We start from the raw sequence: 19,237 nt of genomic DNA, 5'->3' as shown, positions 1-19,237 counted from the left end.
CAAACTGTAATGGATGTTGTATGGTATGCAGGAAACAACTGAAAATTGATTGTCACAGTAATATACCTCCAATGTTGGATGGCCTGGAAGGGCAGTGTGAAAAGAAGATAAGGACAACAAGAATACACATGAAGTATAATGAATATGCAATTACTTGAGATATTATGAGTCTAGTAATATTTTTCTCATCATTTCAATGAAATATTGTCTTGTAAGAGACCTCTTCTGAAGTTCGTTTGAGATGAGCTTCAAACTGATTGATTGGCTTTCAAGCTGCTCACATCCTGTTATCTTAGTATCCTCTGAAGGCCGATGGTGCTGAGACTAACTTGGCAAAATCAAGAGGGCCTGAGAAGCTAGAAGAAAATTACTCTAGAGCAGAGTAACTCTGGATAGTTGGTAACAACTCACTTAAGAATCACAGAGCTATTTTTATCTTTAGTTTTTGATTAGGTAATGAAGGTCTTCTCATACAGTCTTGGAGCAACTGACAGTAGAGAATCATAAATATCCAAGTTGAATAAAAACATAGGTTACAAGTGACAGGATTTAGTACTAGTTTCAGATCAATTTGGGAATCAGCATAACTTTAGAATGTTTTAGACACAGATGCTAAATGATAAATTAAGACTATTTGCTATTTATTCACAATAATAAAACTTTATGTTAGTAGTATTAATAAATATTATAGTTATGACAGGTACAATAAGGTGAACAAACAAACATTTTTTGGTTAATTTACACCCAGCACACACGTACACAGACAGGCAGACAGAGCTCAAACCAGGTCATTTTAGAATGAAGTTGAGTGGTATCGATTCTCATGGATCTTCCAATAAGATTATTAGCACTTTGTTCTTAAGTCTCAATGTTCAGCACGGCACCATCCGTTATGTAAGGAAATCTCCCAATATAAAATATTTTCATAAGTCAAGTTAAACCAAGATTTAAGAAAAGAAATCAAAGGAAACAAACTATCACAGAGAGTAGAAAAAACTTATGACCTGCTAAAATCTTAGAGATTTTCATCTCACTTTAAATGAGATAAGAAAAGATAGCAATTAGAGGAAATAAAAGAATGCTATAGGAAGGGAACAACTGAGAACAAATTCCCAAAGTAAATATATGCTATAGGAATTTTAAAAGTCTGAGACAAAATTAAGGAAATCTGTTAGAAAGTGTAAAGTTTTTGAAAAGGGAAGTAGAAAAGAGAATGAGTCTCACACAAAGGAGCACTAGCTAAGATGTACAAAAAGTGAAAATAGAAAAAACTAGATGGGCTCTATGGGAATGAATTTGCAGGTTGACAGGTCTCCTCGAATACCCACTGGGTGAGAAACATGCAGCCTCTCAAGGTAGGTTTTGTCACAGCTTGGAAACCGATTCAAAGCAAATTCTAACTATTTTCAGAAGGCAAAAGAAGATGGCATTTTGAAAATTGAATATTACAATTTTTCAACCTTTTAAATTTTAATTTCAGAGGTAACCAGACAATCATGTTTTAAATAGCTCCAAAATTTGTAAGTAATGTTATTTTAAATTAGAATTAGATCCAGTCAAAATATAAGTTAAGTAGGCAGGCTGAATAAATACTATTTATTTATTTATTTATTTACATTTTTTAAATTGCTGTTTAAATACAGTTGTCTCTATTTCCCCCACCAAAAAAGAACTCACATGACTCCACACCAGGAAGAGAAAAAATCAAATTAAAAAATGAGCAAAGGACCTGAACAGACACTTCTCTAAGGAGGACATACAAAGGGCCAAGAGACATATGAAAAGATGTTCACCTTCACTAGCCATGAAAGAAATGCAAATTGAAACCACAATGAAATACCAGTGTGGATATCCATCATAAAGAAATCAATAAACAACAAGTGTTGGAGAGGATGTAGAGAAAAGGGGACCTTAGTTCACTGTTGGTGGGAATGCAGACTGGTACAACCACTCTGGAAAACAGTATGGAATTTCCTTAGGAAACTAAAAACGGATCTGCCTTTTGACCCAGCAATTCCACTGTTGAGATTATATCCTAAGAATCCTGAAACACCAATCCAAAGGAACCTATGCACCCCAATGTTCATAGCAGCACAATTTACAATAGCCAAGTGCTGGAAGCAACCTAAGTGCCCATCAGTAAATGAATGAACCAAAACTATGGTACATTTACATGATGGAATTATACACAGCAAAAAGAAGGAGCTCCTACCCTTTGCAAAAGCATGGATGGATCTGGAGAGCATTATGCTAAATGAATAAATACTTTTTAAACATGTGAGTTTATATACCTGGGCACACAAAATTATCTCATGGGCACAGAAAGTGATTAGAGGCTGTGTTCTGCCAACATTGTGCATGCAGTTAATTAAGAGCAGAACACAGGCCCAGGAAGTAACAAGGGATCTAACACAGGAAATAAGTGAAGAAAGCCCAGAACCCCAACAATCCTACAGGCCCAGGGGGCAAGGACTGTATTAAAAAGTACATCCATAACTATACTTTGAATGACAGCACGTTAGCAGAGACAGTGTGATTTTTGTGTATAGCTTTAATTTACACCTACGGTATGCTTAATTCATGTTTGAAGAAACCTGATAATGAAGATTCAGTATGTGAATTTTTTAACACCTGTTGCAAATAAATAGCTCTTATGTAAGATACTTCTGTGTAGGTTGGACGGGAGGACTCCTATAGCTCTCACTAACTATGAGACAATGAAAATGTGCCACACAAATGAACAGTTATCATCTGTCAAATTTGCTTTGGTTAGTCTGCAATAGCCAGCAAACTACACTGAAGTAGGAGGATGTGGATTTCCAGGGAAGATGTCTTCAGGAAAACACAGTAAACCTAATATATCTGACATTATTCATTAATGCTTTTATAATGTTCTAATTGCTTTAAAAATATTAACTCATTTAATCTTCATAACAACTGTATAGGTGGGCATTATTGTTACTATTATTATTGCTACTATTACCATTATTATTATCTTTATAAATATGAAGACAAAGGCAAAGATAATTGTTCTAGGTCTTACAACTAGTAAATGGAAGAGATTTATTTAAAACCAAGCAGATACGGCTTTCAAACAGCACACACTATGTTACCCTTACTTGCTGAGTGCCAAATTCAAAGTGATTTTGTAACTCTGTTTGAGATTTGGGAAAATATTAGTGAAGTATTTGTGTATATATAACACATAATATATAGTTTTATATAATAGCTAATACATGTGGTAGAATAAAAATTAAAAGGGTTTTCATTGTTTTATTAGAAGTAAGCAATATTTATATGGCACAATAATGTATGCAGTGAATAGTAAATCAAAGTTTCTGATATGCAGCCATTCAGACTCACTGAACAGCATCATGGCTGCAGGTGGGGTGATACAAAGCCATACTAAATGAATGCTAAATCCTTATCTAATGAAAAATATAGATGTTTAAAATGTGCATCAAAGAAAAAGGAATACAAGGACATTAAAATTAATACTAAAAGTAGTCAGTATAGGGTTGACCAGATGACCATCTGGGAATGAGACTTACACTGAGGTGGGTGAGGTGGGGGTTGCTATTCTCACTGTCAGTTGTGTAGTGGCTTTAACCTTTTATTTATTTATTCCCCAAAAGTGGTTTTCTTATTTTTTTATTTAATTATTTTCCAAGTACAGTTTTCTGTCTTTTACTTCCATCCCAGCCCACCCGTGCCCCCCTCCCTCTCTTATCCACCCCCTTTAGTTGTTGTCCATGTGTCCTTTATACTTGTTCTGGTAAATCCTTCCCCTTTTTCCCCTGAAATTCCCTCCCCTCTGGTCACTGTCCCCCTGTTCTCTATTTCAATGTCTTTGTTTTTATTTTGCTTGCCTGTTTGTTTTGTTGTTTAACCTTTTAAATGTATCATTTCTATGTTTTAAAGGTATTATTTTGACAAAATTTTAAAATTACATATATTAATATGTGCATGTGTCAGCTATATATTTCAGGGGGTTCCTTTTATGCTTTTAATTATTTCACAGAGTTTAGTCAAACAAAGCTGAAATTGATATTTTAAGAGCAAATTATTTCTCTCAGCAAAAATCCAGCCAAGTGTCCATAAACAAAGTTCTTGGGAGCACTAATAGTCCAACCATCATTAAAATAGATGCATCACACATGCCAACAAATTTGAAATCCTACTAGAGTTTTATGTCTTTTGTACTACTCTCATGCATTGCTTTCTCTTTTGTTTTTTTTAAAGATTTTATTCATTTATTTTTAGAGAGAAGGGAAGGGAAGGGAAGAAGAGAGAGGGAGAAACATCAGTGATGGTTACCTCCCATATACCCTCTGCTGGGGACCTGCCCCATGACCTAGGCATGTACTCTGGCTGGGAATTGAACCAGCAACCCTTTGGTTGGCAGTTTGGCACTCAATCCACTGAGCCGCACTACCCAAGGCACTTTCTCTTTTAAAGTGTCAATGATCTTCAGCAATTGTAACAAGATAAATTCCTCAGTCGAAGACAATTTATCAAAATACCTCCTCCTGGCTTTTAATAGGAAGAAGTGGAAGCAAGACAAATAGGAAATGTTAGAAGGGGCTAAAAGGGAAAAAAGAATTTAAAACAACAATACCAACACAACAGCGCTTGAACCTTTTCTCGAATTTCTAGAAGGACTTTCCTCAGGTCGTCCAAGATGCCTACTGTCTAACACATTCTCTGCCAAAAGACATATCAGGGCCTTGTTTCTGATATGTAAAAGAAAAGAGTTTAAAATAAGTAATTTATTTGTTCTCTTGACCTTTAATTTATTTCACTATGAAATTTTCCTAAACATTTTTTGACATGTTCACATTCATTTTCTTATTTGGTTTTCAAACAACTCTTCCTAGTAGTCAACAGTGCATGTGCATTACGGGTAGATTCAGACTCACAATGGTTAAATAGCCTGTACAAGCTCAAACAACTAGTAATTTGCAGAAAGAAAACTCTAACATGGATATTTTTTCACCATATATCTAAAGGTCTCTAGTATGTTTCTATTTACATAATTATGCTGATCAAAAACTCATGGCTACTAAAGTGATATTTATGCTTCATTCAGTAAATATTTATTGAATAGACTGTGTCCAAAGCCCCCTGGACTTCTAAAACACCAATCTGTCGTTAGAGAAACAATGGCAAAGCCATATCATGACCCCGTAGGCATCCTTTTTGCATTTAAGCTGAGTCAGATAAGACTTGGAAAAGTCTTTCATTAACTCTTCAAAGGCACAACTCATTCTCACCACCTTCTTAATTTAATTTATTGAACTTTTATCAAAGCAGATTCAATGAAGAATTTGTCTCCATTTTGCAAGAATCAGTAATCAAAGCAGGTTAGATTAAATTGTAATAGGAAAAATCAAGAGAGACAGGGAATATACTACCAGTGGAAAACATTCTGTGTTTTTAGTCTGGAAACAATGACATCAAACCTGGGAAGCACTGTAGATGGTCATTTTTATTTATATCATGTCTCCCAGGATCTTTAAAATGTGACTGTTATCTTATGCTCACAAAATAAGAGAAAAGAGGTAAGAATGATTTCCAGATTTCCAGTTTAAGAGTCTGGGTAAGATGATAGTGCCATTCAAAAGTATAAAATAACAAAAGTACTTAAAAGTAAAAGGAGATAATACATTTTATTTTAGGTATATGCTTTTGAGAAATGCAATAGGTGGTTTCTAGAAAGCAGATGTATACCCACAATCGAGGGCAGGTCTCTCAGACTGGGTTGGAGAAAGATACTCAGGAGTCATCATAATAGACTCTATTAAATAGAGGGAGCAGTTAAAACTATGGAATAACACAGGAAATGTGAATACAACAAAAAGAGTATAGAATATCAAAGAGCTCTAAATGCTGGAAACACTTTTAAAAATGTTAGGGGGAAACAGAAAGTTTCGGAATATAGACAGGAGAGGTCAACAGAAGAGGGAAGGAAAAGTGAGGAGAATGATGTCAGAGAAACATTTAATAAAAGGGGAGAGCCAGCATTCTAAACATCACAACTCAAGTAAACTAAACACTAATAAACTTCAATAGTTAGTAAATATAAGTGTTACTGTTCATTTTTGTGGGAGCAATTTTAAGGAAGTGGAGGGATGAGAAGCCGTATTTTTGTGGGTAGGTCATGGGTGGAATGGTGAACAGAAAATGAAGAGTGTTCAGGCAGCCAGCCAGTATTCAGTTCTGATTTTCCTTCAGTAAACTCGTAGCAACATCTGTGTAGTAAAATTAAGAAATGACTGAAATAAGATTCCCTAAAAAAGAAAATAAAGAAATAAGAGAGTAGCTGAAGGGGAGTTGTGCAGATTTGAAGATCATCTGTTATTTATATCCTGAGGGTTTAAAAAAGGATAAAAGAGAAAAGAAAATGTAGAGAGATATCATTGTGAGAAAGCAAATAACATTTGATTTTTTCTTAAAATATGATATGAGTGTTGTGTAAAACTATGAAGAGATCATGTGTCACTCAGAACTTAGTCTCTAAAAGCTCTTAGCTTGAATGCATTTCCCAGTTGTGACAAAAAGGCTAATTCTAAACAAAGAAAGGCTCACGTTTCCATAATCATTCACCACAAACTAGGGACACCCCTGTGAGGCAATCCACTGCTATTTTACAGATGAGAAATTAAGCTCCAATTGACCTGCCAATGGTTAGGAGGGCAGGGGGAGGTGGTTCAGAAATGGTGCTTTGAACCTAACGCTCTTTCCTCTTCCCTGGGCTCTTTCATAATACCTATGTGAACAGTTTTGAATAAGTCATATAAATTAAGCTTCCTGATTTCAGAATAAGACAGATTCTTGTAAAAAACAAAAGTATAACCAATCAATCTGAATGTTTCAGATATTCAGAAATAATATCTAAAATGAGTTTTTTAAAAAATTGTGTCTGTTTCTCAAAAGGCATTACAATTCCTCAAATATAGAAACTGAAAAATGTTATCTTAGATGTATGTGTTAAAGAAAAAAATAGCAGTGAAACAGAATGTATTGTAACAAAGTAAATGTGAAATACCTGTTGTGGTAAGGAAAAAAATTCATTAAAAAAGGTATTTGGAATAAAGCTCCTAGTAGGAATTAGAGACACAAAACTTTATTTCTCTAAAACAGATCCTGACACTACTTTTAATGCCAACATTAGGTATAGGTTTCCAGATTTTGGTTTTTAACTTTTTACATACATTTTCTCTCTTTTTCCCTTAAACAAAGTATATCTAAATAAAATTCGAGAATCTGTTTTATATAATAAAAAACAAACAAAATACAGTTCCACATAAGCAGAGAGCATCAATCGTTATTTTTGTATTCATTTTTTAAAAAGACCTTCTATATAAAAAATGTCTTAAAATCTCTTTCATTACACTTAAAACTAAAACTGCCTAAGTTGCCTGCTGATAGATGTTAGTACACTACAATAGCACTGAAACTGTGAATTCAAGGTGCAAATTTCCCTCAATTATTGTTATAGGTTCTTGAGACTAAAGTCAGAATTTCCTGTGTGGGGCTGTCTGGGTACTGAGTGCTGGGGTTGTTGGAGGGGTTAAAGTTGGAGGTTCTGATGCATATATATTAGGGAGGATTCATAAAAACACAACAGTGGAGCCTGGGTCAATCCATTACTGTGAAAGAGCAGCGACCAATAGAAAGGGGAGAAGAAGATCCAAGAAGACTGAGGTAAGCGGGCTTCCAAAGCTCTGTCAAAGTGGAAACAATAGATCAAAAGGTGTTCATGGTGACTAGTCAGAGTAAGCTTATTTTTTTCTTATAGGAAGCTTGATAGCATGAAATAAAAACAATTACTTTAGTCAAAGTTTTTTTTTCTTTGTGTTTTTTTTTTTTCTTAACTGAGTTTTAGCGAACTTCAGACCCAGACACAGGACTCAACGGTATATTTCCTGGACAGCAAGGTAAACTATTTTGCACTTTTTAAAACTCTTGTAGTTAAGAATTCAAAGTTCTGATTCATCAGAGGCAGAGTTAAAGCTTCAACAACTAAAACAAATTCCTATTCTGAACAAAAATACAAAGAAAGAAATATTTTAATGTTTGTGCTGGAAGATGACCAGAGCAGCGTTTTGGAATTGTAAGAAGTCTGACAGCTTGCAGAAGCAGCTCTGCACTTGTCCTCTCCCTCAATTTAGTAGCAAAATTGAAATTCAGCCTTTCATAAATAATACTGGTTTATTTTCTCTTTTCCTAAATAATCAGTAAAATTTATTCGGTCCTTATGATCAAGTAGTTGAACTAAATGTATATTGGTTAAATGCTAGTGATTATGTATATTACATATATTATATCTGTATATAACTACATATATAGATATAGGTATATATTCCTGTTAAGAGAATTTATTGTACCTATATTCTTGTTTATAATCATTGGAAAGGGCTTATGATTTTCAGATGTATCATGTCAGTAAATGTTAACCTATTCTTTGTTCGTGGCCATACTGAAAATAGGAAACTCTACCTGCATCCTAAACATGTTTTGATTTGTTTCTTATCAACCACAGAAGTGCTGTACTTAAATACATTATTTACCTAATTGTAATATTAGAGATTTCTTCATTCAAATTTCTTAGCTGAACAACTTGAGCCTGCACTTATATTAGAAGTCTCTCCCCACACCCCCAAATAAAACTTACCTGAGCAGTTGAGCAACAGAGTAAAAGATTAATCACACACTTTTCTTCAGATCTTAAAATCTTCCTCACAACAAACTGCTAAAACGTTCTTTGATTGCTTTCTTTGGTTCAAGGCCCAAAGAGCCTGGGAAATCTCATCCAGATGTTCTGCTCATTTAGGAATAAAAGTAAAAGCATATGCCTACTTCCTAGGAACAACAGACTCTCAATTCGAATTATTTAAAGGTCATCTTTTTGTACTCTTGAATTCAACTCCAGATTTCAATTAGCTTCCTTGCATTAAATAGCTTGAAATGGAAAAACACTTAGAGCTTCTAAAATTTGCTTTTCATTTCTCAGTTTTCATTACGCTTGGGTTAAAACCAGAAAGCTACAAGTTGGTGAGTGAGTTTCAGCTTTTGCAAAGCACTTCATGTAGTGCTTACTAAATAAACAGGTATAAATTAACACCTCTGTGTAAAATGTTGATAGGTGTTTATCCTCCCCTCAAAGAAGCAATGTTTACTAATCATTTTGACGCATAAGATCTTCAATACCTAACAGTTGTTTCCTTTGTCCTAGATACTAGGATGGCAACCCCCGTCTGTTTCATCATCTGGGTGGTATTCATAACAGGCTCAGTGTGGACTCGGACAGTGAGACAGGTCTATGAGGTGCATGATCCGGAAGGTTGGAATGAGCAAGACTTCGATTGTCCCAGGGAATGTTTCTGTCCCCCCAGTTTCCCTACTGCTTTATATTGTGAAAATCGTGGTCTCAAAGAAATCCCTGCTATTCCTTCAAGGATCTGGTATCTTTACCTTGAAAACAACCTGATAGAAACAATTCCTGAGAAGCCATTTGAAAATGCCACCCAGCTGAGATGGATCAATCTCAACAAGAACAAAATAACCAACTACGGAATTGAAAAAGGAGCCCTGAGCCAGCTAAAGAAGCTGCTTTTCTTATTCCTTGAAGATAATGAGCTAGAGGAGGTACCTTCTCCATTGCCAAGAAGTTTAGAACAATTACAATTAGCCAGAAATAAGGTGTCCAGAATTCCTCAAGGGACCTTCAGCAACCTGGAGAACCTGACCCTTCTTGACCTGCAACACAATAAACTACTAGACAATGCCTTTCAAAGAGACACCTTCAAGGGACTTAAGAACCTCATACAACTAAATATGGCCAAGAATGCCCTAAGGAATATGCCGCCAAGATTACCAGCCAACACAATGCAACTGTTTTTAGACAACAATTCCATTGAGGGAATACCAGAAAATTATTTTAATGTGATTCCTAAAGTGGCCTTCCTGAGACTCAACCACAACAAATTATCAGATGCAGGTCTCCCTTCAAGTGGTTTTGACGTGTCATCCATTCTAGATCTTCAGCTGTCTCACAATCGGCTCACGAAGGTCCCCCGAATCAACGCCCACCTGCAGCACCTTCACCTTGATCATAACAAGATTGAGAGTAAGTAGCCATCAGGGTGTGGCTTTGACTAAAAAGTTCACAGTCATTAAATTCATTCCCTATCTTCTTTAAAAATAGACAATCTCTTATTCTTTTTCCCCAACTAATCTCTACTTAGATTTTTAAAGTGTATTTTTGATTTTTAAAGTGTATTAAGCTAAGAACCCATGGACAAAGACAACAGGGATGGGGGAGGGTTGAATGTGGGAGGTGGGGGCAAGTAAGGCAGGGGAAATTAATGGGAGAAAACTTTGACAACTGTAATTGAACAACAATTCTTTAAAAAGACATCAACTTCAAAAAAGTGTATTAAGCTTTATCTATTTACAGATAGTTTTCAGTGAACCCAAAAGTTTCAATCTTCAAATTGCAGATTGAAAAGTGGACTTTAGTAACCCACAGTGGGCAATTATCTATTGGGGAAACTAAAAATCTCTACTTCTTTAACTCTAAAAAAATTTTGATTTTTGTACCTCACTGAGTAGCTTTATTTCAGAAAATATTCTAGGCACTAACAATGTCACAGACAGTAACAGAAGATATATGATTCAGAGGTTATCTGAAAGGCACCCTTGTCCTAAAAACAGGTCTCTGTCACCACCCTCATTAGAATCCCTGCTTTGGGCAGTGGGTTTCTCACATGTCAGTGTGCTCAGACCCCAAGGCTCCACCTCAGAGTGTCTCCTGAAGTACGTCTGACGGGACCAGAGACTATCCATTGCAACAAGTTCTGGGGTGGTGCTGAGACTGCTGATGCTAAGACCTTGCACTGGGGGCCAATACTGCCCTGATAAGGCTGTGCTCAACTTAAATGGAACCAAATGTCCCTGAAGTTGGCAACTGCTTAGGACTAATAGCAATCAACAAGGTAGAATATCTTCTCCTTTCCTGAAAATAGCTTTCAATGAGGGAAAGCGAGATGAGTGCCAAGTGCCTTGGAGGCAGTGGTGCCATCCAGAAAAGATGTAGTTATAGAAAGAAGAGGCTGGGGATGTTAAAGGCAAACTTGGCACCTTCAAAATTATGTTGAGACCATGGTGTAGAAGTGGACAATGTCTTGGTGCAGCCATTGGGTTATTGGAATCAGCCTGGCACCTCTCTGTGCACCTTCAATCCCAGCATGAGCCCTTTAGGAAGGAAATCTTGAGTAGACTTCTCCTGAACAGCCTTAGCAAATGTATGCCTCCAGTGAGAATCAGATGGTTTGTAGGAAAATAACACAGATAATTGTCAGAAGGCTATGCTGTCTGGTCATTACAAACTAAGATTTTCTTTAAGTATACGTTCACATGAACATCCCAGTTATAAAAACAGACCATTTTCTACCAGGTACTGCTCAGCTATTCAAGATCTGTTTGGTTTTTCTAACAGCATACTTGAGCATAAAATCCAGGAATTAATAAGCAGGTTGCTGCCAGGACAGGAATTTTTCCATGGTGACAAGATATGTTATTTAATTCTGTAGTCAAAAGCAAACCATGCAGCACAAAATGTGATTATAATCTATTTCACTGAACCAGATAGTGCAACAGCCAGTATTGATTGAAATGCATGCAATTTTTTTTCTGATGAAAATTCTATACTTCTACAGGTGTATTCCTCATTTGACAACAAAATCCTCATAAACATTTGAGGTGGGGAGTTAGTTTAAAGTGATTCCCCATAAATCCCTGTTTGTGAATCAGGGATTCCCCAAAAGAAATTAAGAATGAGGGTGTTTAGGAATGAGATAGCAAAATTCAACCTGCAGGTGGGCATGTACAGCATTATACAAAGTTACATAAAGAATAGGACTCTGTAGTTCTTTCACTCATATTTTAGAGAGTTTTTACAAAGTGTTTTCTCATGTGTTTCTGCCTTTCAATTGGTCTCACACCTTAGTGAGCATGAGAATCATCTGGAGGACTATGTGTCCTACTCGGCAGGTCTCAGGTGACCACTTAGGTCCCAGGTAAACCATTGATACTGCTGCTCCAGAACCTCACTTGAGAGCCCCAAGTTATCCTTGTAGGAGTCTTATGTTCTATTGTTAGGAATTTCTGAGGGAAGAGAAACCGAGGATCAACTAGGGGAGGATGTACACTTGCCAAGAACAAAGAGTGAGTACAATAGCAGGAAACTGAGCCCAGGGCTTCTCATTTTGAGTATTCCCCCACACATACAGTATAACAGTATCATACAATTCTCAGAATTGATTTTCATCAATTCTGAGAATACAAAAGTTTAGAAAGCTTTCTATCAACAATTTTAAGAGCAACTACATCAACAAAGAGAAATTGCTTTGTTTGCTTCTTAACACAGATATAAAACATGGTCATTTTTGCTTTCCAAGAAAAATAATTTAAAATAAGTATTTTCATGGCTATTACTGGCTCACCATTGTATCACACTGTGTTATATTAATTGTTAAAATGCTTAGTACTTCTGGCCACATGATCTCGAAGTAGTTTCCAAGAAATGTACCTTTTATAAGAAGAGTTCTCAGAATTTACAAGGCAGTAAACTTGTCGCATGCAAACTGGCGAAAGCAAATTGATTTCTTCTGGACGACTCAAGGGACTTTAATTTTGGCAAATTGTTGTGTGTCCAGATAAGTGATGTTTAAGTGGTCTCTCAGAAATTCCATAATTAATTTATAAAAACACAATTAAATTTAGAGTGCATGTTTCTTATGTTGCATGTATTCACACAAGCTTTGATTAAAGGGCATGAGGGTGATGAGGATGAGGAGATAGGGCACAGTCTCTCCAGTAGGAAGGGCGCCCTGTGCAGGAGGAAGAGGCTAGGCTGGGATCCAGCACTGACTCGCTTGCTGAAATACCTCGTGTGCACTGCCTTCCCTGTCTGAACCTCTATGCTCACAACAGCCAGGTGAGGAGCAAAATAAGGCCTGATAAAGGCTGTGTGATGATAAGTGATAATGTAAAAAATAACTTTATAAACACAAAATTGTTTTACAAATATGAGTCATTTTTAGCTACTTCAGTTCACAAAATGGCATAACACCCTAGCAAAGCAACCTCACTCTACACATGAAATCTTCCAGGATGATGTAAATACCTACGTACCAACAGAACACAAAGGGGAACCATTGCCCGACTTAGGTGTGTCTTATCTTCTAAGGAAGAATTCTCAATCCAGATAGTTTCAGAATGGGATTTAAAGGCAAAATACATGAATTCATGGCTGTGATCAGCTATTACACTTCCCTGAATTTTGCTAGTTTAACAGGCCTTATCTCCTGAATGCCCCTAAACTTCAGTATTATCATCAATAATATCATCAATGCCAGTGACTCTGATCCAAGGCAGGTTCACAATTTCTCATATCTTGACCATATGAAAAGGTTGATGGATTATTTCCTGGCTTGAATTTTGTGCAATTCAACTTTTGGCAAATGTTTCCTTTCCAATTAAACACACTTAATAAAAATTCAACTTATTTTATGTGTTACATATACATATACTTATGTTAAATGTACTTTTTTAAAAAAAACTGGTTATACACTATTAATTTGAAATTTTTCATTTTAAGGTAATTTTAAAGCATTTTCTCTAATAGACTGATTTTTCACCTATGCATCCATCCATCCACCCATCCATCCATCTACTTATGCACCATTTCTTCCCATTTCTTCCCATTCTTCCCATACCAGCCTTGAACTGTTGTTTCTAGCAAATACCCTAAGTCCTACCTGTCTCAGCCTATACTAACCTAAGCATGCCTCCTCTCATCCTGTTTCCATCAAAGTTTTTAATAATGTGTCCTTTCTAGTGCTCTGTACTAAGTAAAGCAGAATACGGAATGAAATGACTATGCTTATGTGGCCCTTTTTTTCAATAATACTTTTATAAGACATACATGTATAACCCCCCAACTTAGGCAAAAAGGGTTGGCTTCCACTTCCATGGATTATAAGACTGGCCCTCAATACAACTGTTGTAAGTTTCTTGGTCTTCTGTGCCCTAGCCTCTTGTGTTCCAAGTCATTCATTCTTACTCTCTTCGTCTCCCTAGATGTGAACGTTTCTGTAATATGTCCTACGCCTGCCACACTTCCTGCAGACCAAGATTTCTTCAGTTACGGACCTCACCTGAGCTACCTTCGACTGGATGGAAATGAAATCAAATCACCGATCCCAATGGATTTAATGACCTGCTTCAGGCTCCTCCAGACTATCATTATTTAAACATATTTTCAGCTATTTCAACAATCTAAAATTGGTTTAATTAACAAGCTAATATTTCTGACATGAAATTTGGATAACATTTATAGGTTTAAAACAAAAATCACACTTCCAATGGCTCTTGGCCACCACTTTCATCTGTGCAGTTTTCCATTCAAAGATGATGTGCAGGATAGCCTACCTTTTTAAAGAAATAAAACAGACACAGAGTTAAGTAGTTTATCAACTCAAAGATAATTCTTTTTTGTCTCTTTCACAGCTTATTAATACCAAATAAGGCAATTACATTGTTGCAGCATAGAAGGAACATACTTTTGTATGTTCGGAAGTACTTATGTAGATACTATATTTACAGTATAAATATAGTAACATAACAAGAGGTAGGACGATCTGAAGAACATTTAAAAAATGAGATCTTTGTGATAATTATAAAGGAGTAATTAAATTCAGATAGCTAAGTAGCTTTTGTAGGTAAAAGTTTAATATTTAGCTTAAGAATGAATATGAAATACATCGAATACTTCATAATGAGTCTTAGCCTTTTAATACCAAATAACGGAGCAACCACCATTTTTATTTACTACTGTTTTCTATAGCAGCTGTTCTTAGATGTAGTACAATGTACTCCAATAATTAAACTCCTACATTTTTTATGTGTATTACAACACATTTCTGACAGAATCTTAGTATTTTAACATTTGAAATCCACTTGAATTACAGTGTTCAGCTCATATACTTGTTGGTGTTTTGGGGATTTTTTTAGATAAAAAGAGTGAATGCTTTCTAACAAACAGAAGTTAAAAATATTTATTTCAGGGACATTACTCACAAGTTTTATTAGAAACACATTTTAATAGAAAATGTTACAGTGACAATTGTTTCCACTTTCCTAGCATGGCTATATTTTCCCACTTTGTATCTTTTTGTTGTAGTAAACATGAAAGAAAATTCATACTCTAAGTATCTGACATAATACACCTGTTTTTCATGAGTTAAAAAAATTAACCCAGAATTTTGGTAAGTAACAAAGTATAGCTTACTTTGGACTTGTGGTTTTGTAAGACATATGTTAGAAACAATAAATATTTCATTGACACTAATGCGTGCCTTTATATATTTTTCCAAAACAGTATCCTGAAAAAGTCTATAAAATGTGATGTATTTCCTTAGAAAAAGGATCACATGTATTTGTGAAAAATCAGATTAAACAAATTCCAGAATATTACTTTACTCCAAAGCTTCTCAGAAACTTAGTATGTTATTCTATAATGTGAATTCCCAGGAAGGGAATATAATGTGCAGTCTTTCCTACTTATTTTTACAATAGAACTTAGTTGGGATGGGAAAGAAGAACTAGCTAGCAGACTTTGAACATAGTTTTTTAAATACAAGAAATAAAATTAATTGATGTGAAGAAAAAGAATGTTTTTAAAAAATACTGCAAAATACATTAATGAAATTGCATCAGATACAATTATGTCACAAACTATAGGTAATCAGGTATCATTAGACTAGGAAAAAAGAATATGTCGAGAGACACATAAAACTTTAAATGTCTGAAAATTTGCTGTGTTGAACAGGGACAAAGGATGTTCCAGGAAGCTCCAAAATATAGAGCAGAGCGTATGGGTCAAATTTAACATGAGACATATATTAGCTCTAGCCAAGAAGGAATTTTTTAATAGTTGTTAAGAGTCACTCGGCAGTGAAAGCACCTTTTTTTGAGGAAGAATTACACACCAGTGGAACAAAGCATGAGTGATGAGTCAAGAGAAAGAATATAAAAATGATTCCTGACCTGTAAGCAGAGTTGTGAAAGGTTCACCTTAGGCTTTTTCAGTTCTAAGATTTCTATTTCTCTCCTCCTTTCTTCTCTTCCTTTATTCTTGTCTTTTTCCTTTATTTTGGAAAATATACTTTGAACATGATTTATGTATCAGACTCTATTACACACACGAGATACAGCAGTGCTCACAGCTTATACTATACTAAGTGGGTAAGACACAAATTAGCTAACTATTCACAAATCTCTAATACACGAATGCTAGTAACAGACTTGCAGGGTACAAATAAATTAATAATAGTGATTTGATATTTACATAACACTTAGGTGACAAAAGCCTTCTACTTAGAATATAAAATGTGGCCTCAAAATTCTACAGTAAGACAGTCCACTTAGAAAATGAGCAAAAGACATGAACAGACATTTCACTGAGCAGATACAGATAGAGGTAAGCCCAAGGAAAGATGCTTAATCTTGTCAGCCGTTAGAGACATGCAGATTATAACCACAGTGAAACATCACTGCACACCTGTCAGAATGGCCCAAACACAGGGGCACCATCAGGTAGTGATCAGGATGTGGAATAAGCACTCAATCATTGCTGGTAGGAATGTAAAATGGTTCAGCTACTTTGAAAGCCATTTGGGAGTTTCTACTAAAACTAAACGCTCTACCACCATGAGACCCGGAGATGTCATTCTTGGACAATTTGTCCAGAGTAATGAAAATGTACATTGGCAAAAAAAACTGTACATGAGTGTTTGGAGTAGCTCCATTTGTAAATGCCCCAAAGTGGAAACAACTAAAATGTGCTCCTCTGGGTGACTGGGTGAGCACATGGAAACATCCACATGTGGAGGACTGCACAGCAACAAAAAGGAATGAAGGACATGCCTGCAAGGCTTCAGTGCATTTCAAGGGAACTACACCAGGTAGAAAAGGCCAATCTCAAAAAGTCACAAGCTATTATTCTACTCACCTAAAACCCTTGAAATAAAATGACAGACATGGAGGACCAATTCTTGGTTGCTAGGGTTAAAGATGGGGCTGGAGGTGGGGACAGGGCAGCACTGTCTTGATTACAGTGGTCGAATCCATCCGCGTGAAAGTGAGCAGAACTCTACGTGCATGCACAAATGAGTGCATGTGAGACTGGTGGAAAAAAGACTGAGCTCTGTGAATTGTCTCAGTGTCAGCCTTTCAGTTGAGCCCACAATTTAATTTAAAATGAAAGCTAAAAATAATTTGAAAGACGTGAACCATAGGTATTACTAATGGGGGGGATGGGGACAACTGTAATTGGATAACAATAAACAATAGATATTGTCTGTGGGATTGATTGTGAGGCAGGCGGACTAGCATGGGGTGGGAAAATTCAGTTCAGATTCCACTAACTATCATAGGGCGAGGTATCAGCCAATAGATTCAATGTGTTTTTCTTTATTGTTTTAACAGTTTCATGAAACAATGCTGGGATACACCTTGAATAGATAGTATTTCTCAGTCTAGCCCTATCTGCCTTATAATTACTGATAGACACTTAAATCCAGACTCAGAAAATAATCTTAGGAAAGTTTTTTTAATCTTATATAACATCTTATGCTTGCATGGATGTATATGAAGCTATCTACTGCCAATTTTGTTTGCAATAACCGCGATTGAAACAACCCAAATATCCATCAACAGGGGACAGCACAATGAAATATAACATAACAGAAACTATAATATAACATACAAAAATATAATATAAACAATATAATATAATATAATATTATTATATTTATATAATATAATATAATATAAAATATAAACAAAAATATAACATACACAGAAAAAAAGCAGCCACTGGGTTTTTGAGACTTAACATGAAAAAAAAAGTAAAATACCTCAATACGCTTATAATATTTATTACATGTTGAAATGGCATTTTGTCTATATTATATTAGGTAAACAATAGTATTAACATTATTTCTATTATGGAAGCAAACTAAATGTCTGTCAAGAAGTGAATGGATGCCCTGGCTGGTATAGCTCAGTGGATTGAGCGCGGGCCTGCGAACCACATGATCACGGTTCGATTCCCAGTCAGGGCACATGAGAAGGCCAGTTCCCAGCAGGGGACTCATGAGAAGCAACCATACATTGATATTTAAAAAAGAAGAAGAAGAAAAAGTGAATGGATAAAAAATATATACACAGTGGATACTTCAGTCTTAAAAAGAAGGAAATCCTGTCATCTCCAGAACATGGATGAACTTGGAGGACATCATGCTGAGAGAAACCAGCCAGTCACAGAAACATGAATACTGCATGAACTCATCTCTATGAGGCAGCTGAAATAGTCAGACCCCCCGGAAACAGTACACTGGTGGTTACCAGGGCTGGCAGGCATCAGTCATGGGGAATTGCTATTCAGTGAGTACAAAGTACTAACACATGATGAGCTTTTAGAACTCTCCTTGCAGCACTGTGTCTATAACACTCCTGTATTGTTCACCAGAAAACTCTTTAAGAGGGTAGATGTCAAATTGTTCACACACACACAGATAAACACAAAAACAGAAACAAACAAACAGAAAAACAACCCAAAGTGGCACAGGAAGCTTTCAGAGGTGATGTTTATTACCCTGACTGTGGTGAAATATGTACATTAAGTATGTGCAGTGTTTTGTACAACCACACTTCAGTGGAGCTGTTAAAAATTTAAAAGCATAACAGTGATTGACAGGGGGATTCCCTTAAGAAATTACTATTAATGGCCCTGGCTGGCGTAGCTCAGTGGATTGAGCGCGGGCCTGTGAACCAGACGATCGCAGTTCGATTCCCAGTCAGGGCACATGCCTGGGTTGCAGGCCGGTTCTTTGCAGGCCAACTACCAGCAGGGGACGCACAAAAGGCAACCATACATTGATGTTTCTCTCCCTCTCTCCTTCCCCTCTAAAGATAAATAAACAAATAAAATATTAAAAAAAAAGAAATTACTATTAATGAAATGTAAAAGTGTGGGGATAAACTGTGACGAACAGAAACTTGACTGGGGTGGTGAACACGGAATAGTGTACAGATGATGTGCTGTACACTATTGAACCCTATGAATTGTGTACCCGAACCCCATGTAATTTTTGAAACCCAATTA

At 36.0% G+C, this 19,237-nt stretch overlaps 1 protein-coding gene across 4 annotated transcripts; it reads left to right on the top strand.

Annotated features, from left to right (window-relative positions):
* Nucleotides 1-7,634: 7,634 nt before the first annotated feature.
* KERA (keratocan) lies at nucleotides 7,635-15,414 on the top strand. 4 transcript variants are annotated; one of them, XM_037064654.1, is made up of 4 exons: nucleotides 7,635-7,707; nucleotides 7,883-7,940; nucleotides 9,239-10,132; nucleotides 14,149-15,414. In XM_037064654.1, the coding sequence occupies exons 3-4, from the start codon at nucleotides 9,247-9,249 to the stop codon at nucleotides 14,319-14,321; spliced, it is 1,059 nt and encodes a 352-aa protein (XP_036920549.1). In that variant the 5' UTR covers nucleotides 7,635-7,707; nucleotides 7,883-7,940; nucleotides 9,239-9,246; the 3' UTR covers nucleotides 14,322-15,414. The 4 variants fall into 4 exon arrangements, with proteins under 4 accessions (XP_036920549.1, XP_036920550.1, XP_036920552.1 ...); XM_037064655.1 differs by having other exon boundaries at nucleotides 7,641-7,707; nucleotides 7,889-7,940; XM_037064657.1 differs by having other exon boundaries at nucleotides 7,641-7,778; nucleotides 7,889-7,940.
* Nucleotides 15,415-19,237: the final 3,823 nt, after the last annotated feature.

The sequence above is a fragment of the Sturnira hondurensis genome, unplaced genomic scaffold, assembly GCF_014824575.4.
Source record: "Sturnira hondurensis isolate 20B ecotype Veracruz unplaced genomic scaffold, ASM1482457v3 Scaffold0015509, whole genome shotgun sequence".
Classification (NCBI taxonomy): domain Eukaryota; kingdom Metazoa; phylum Chordata; class Mammalia; order Chiroptera; family Phyllostomidae; genus Sturnira; species Sturnira hondurensis.
This window is presented reverse-complemented; position numbering and strand designations above follow the sequence as displayed.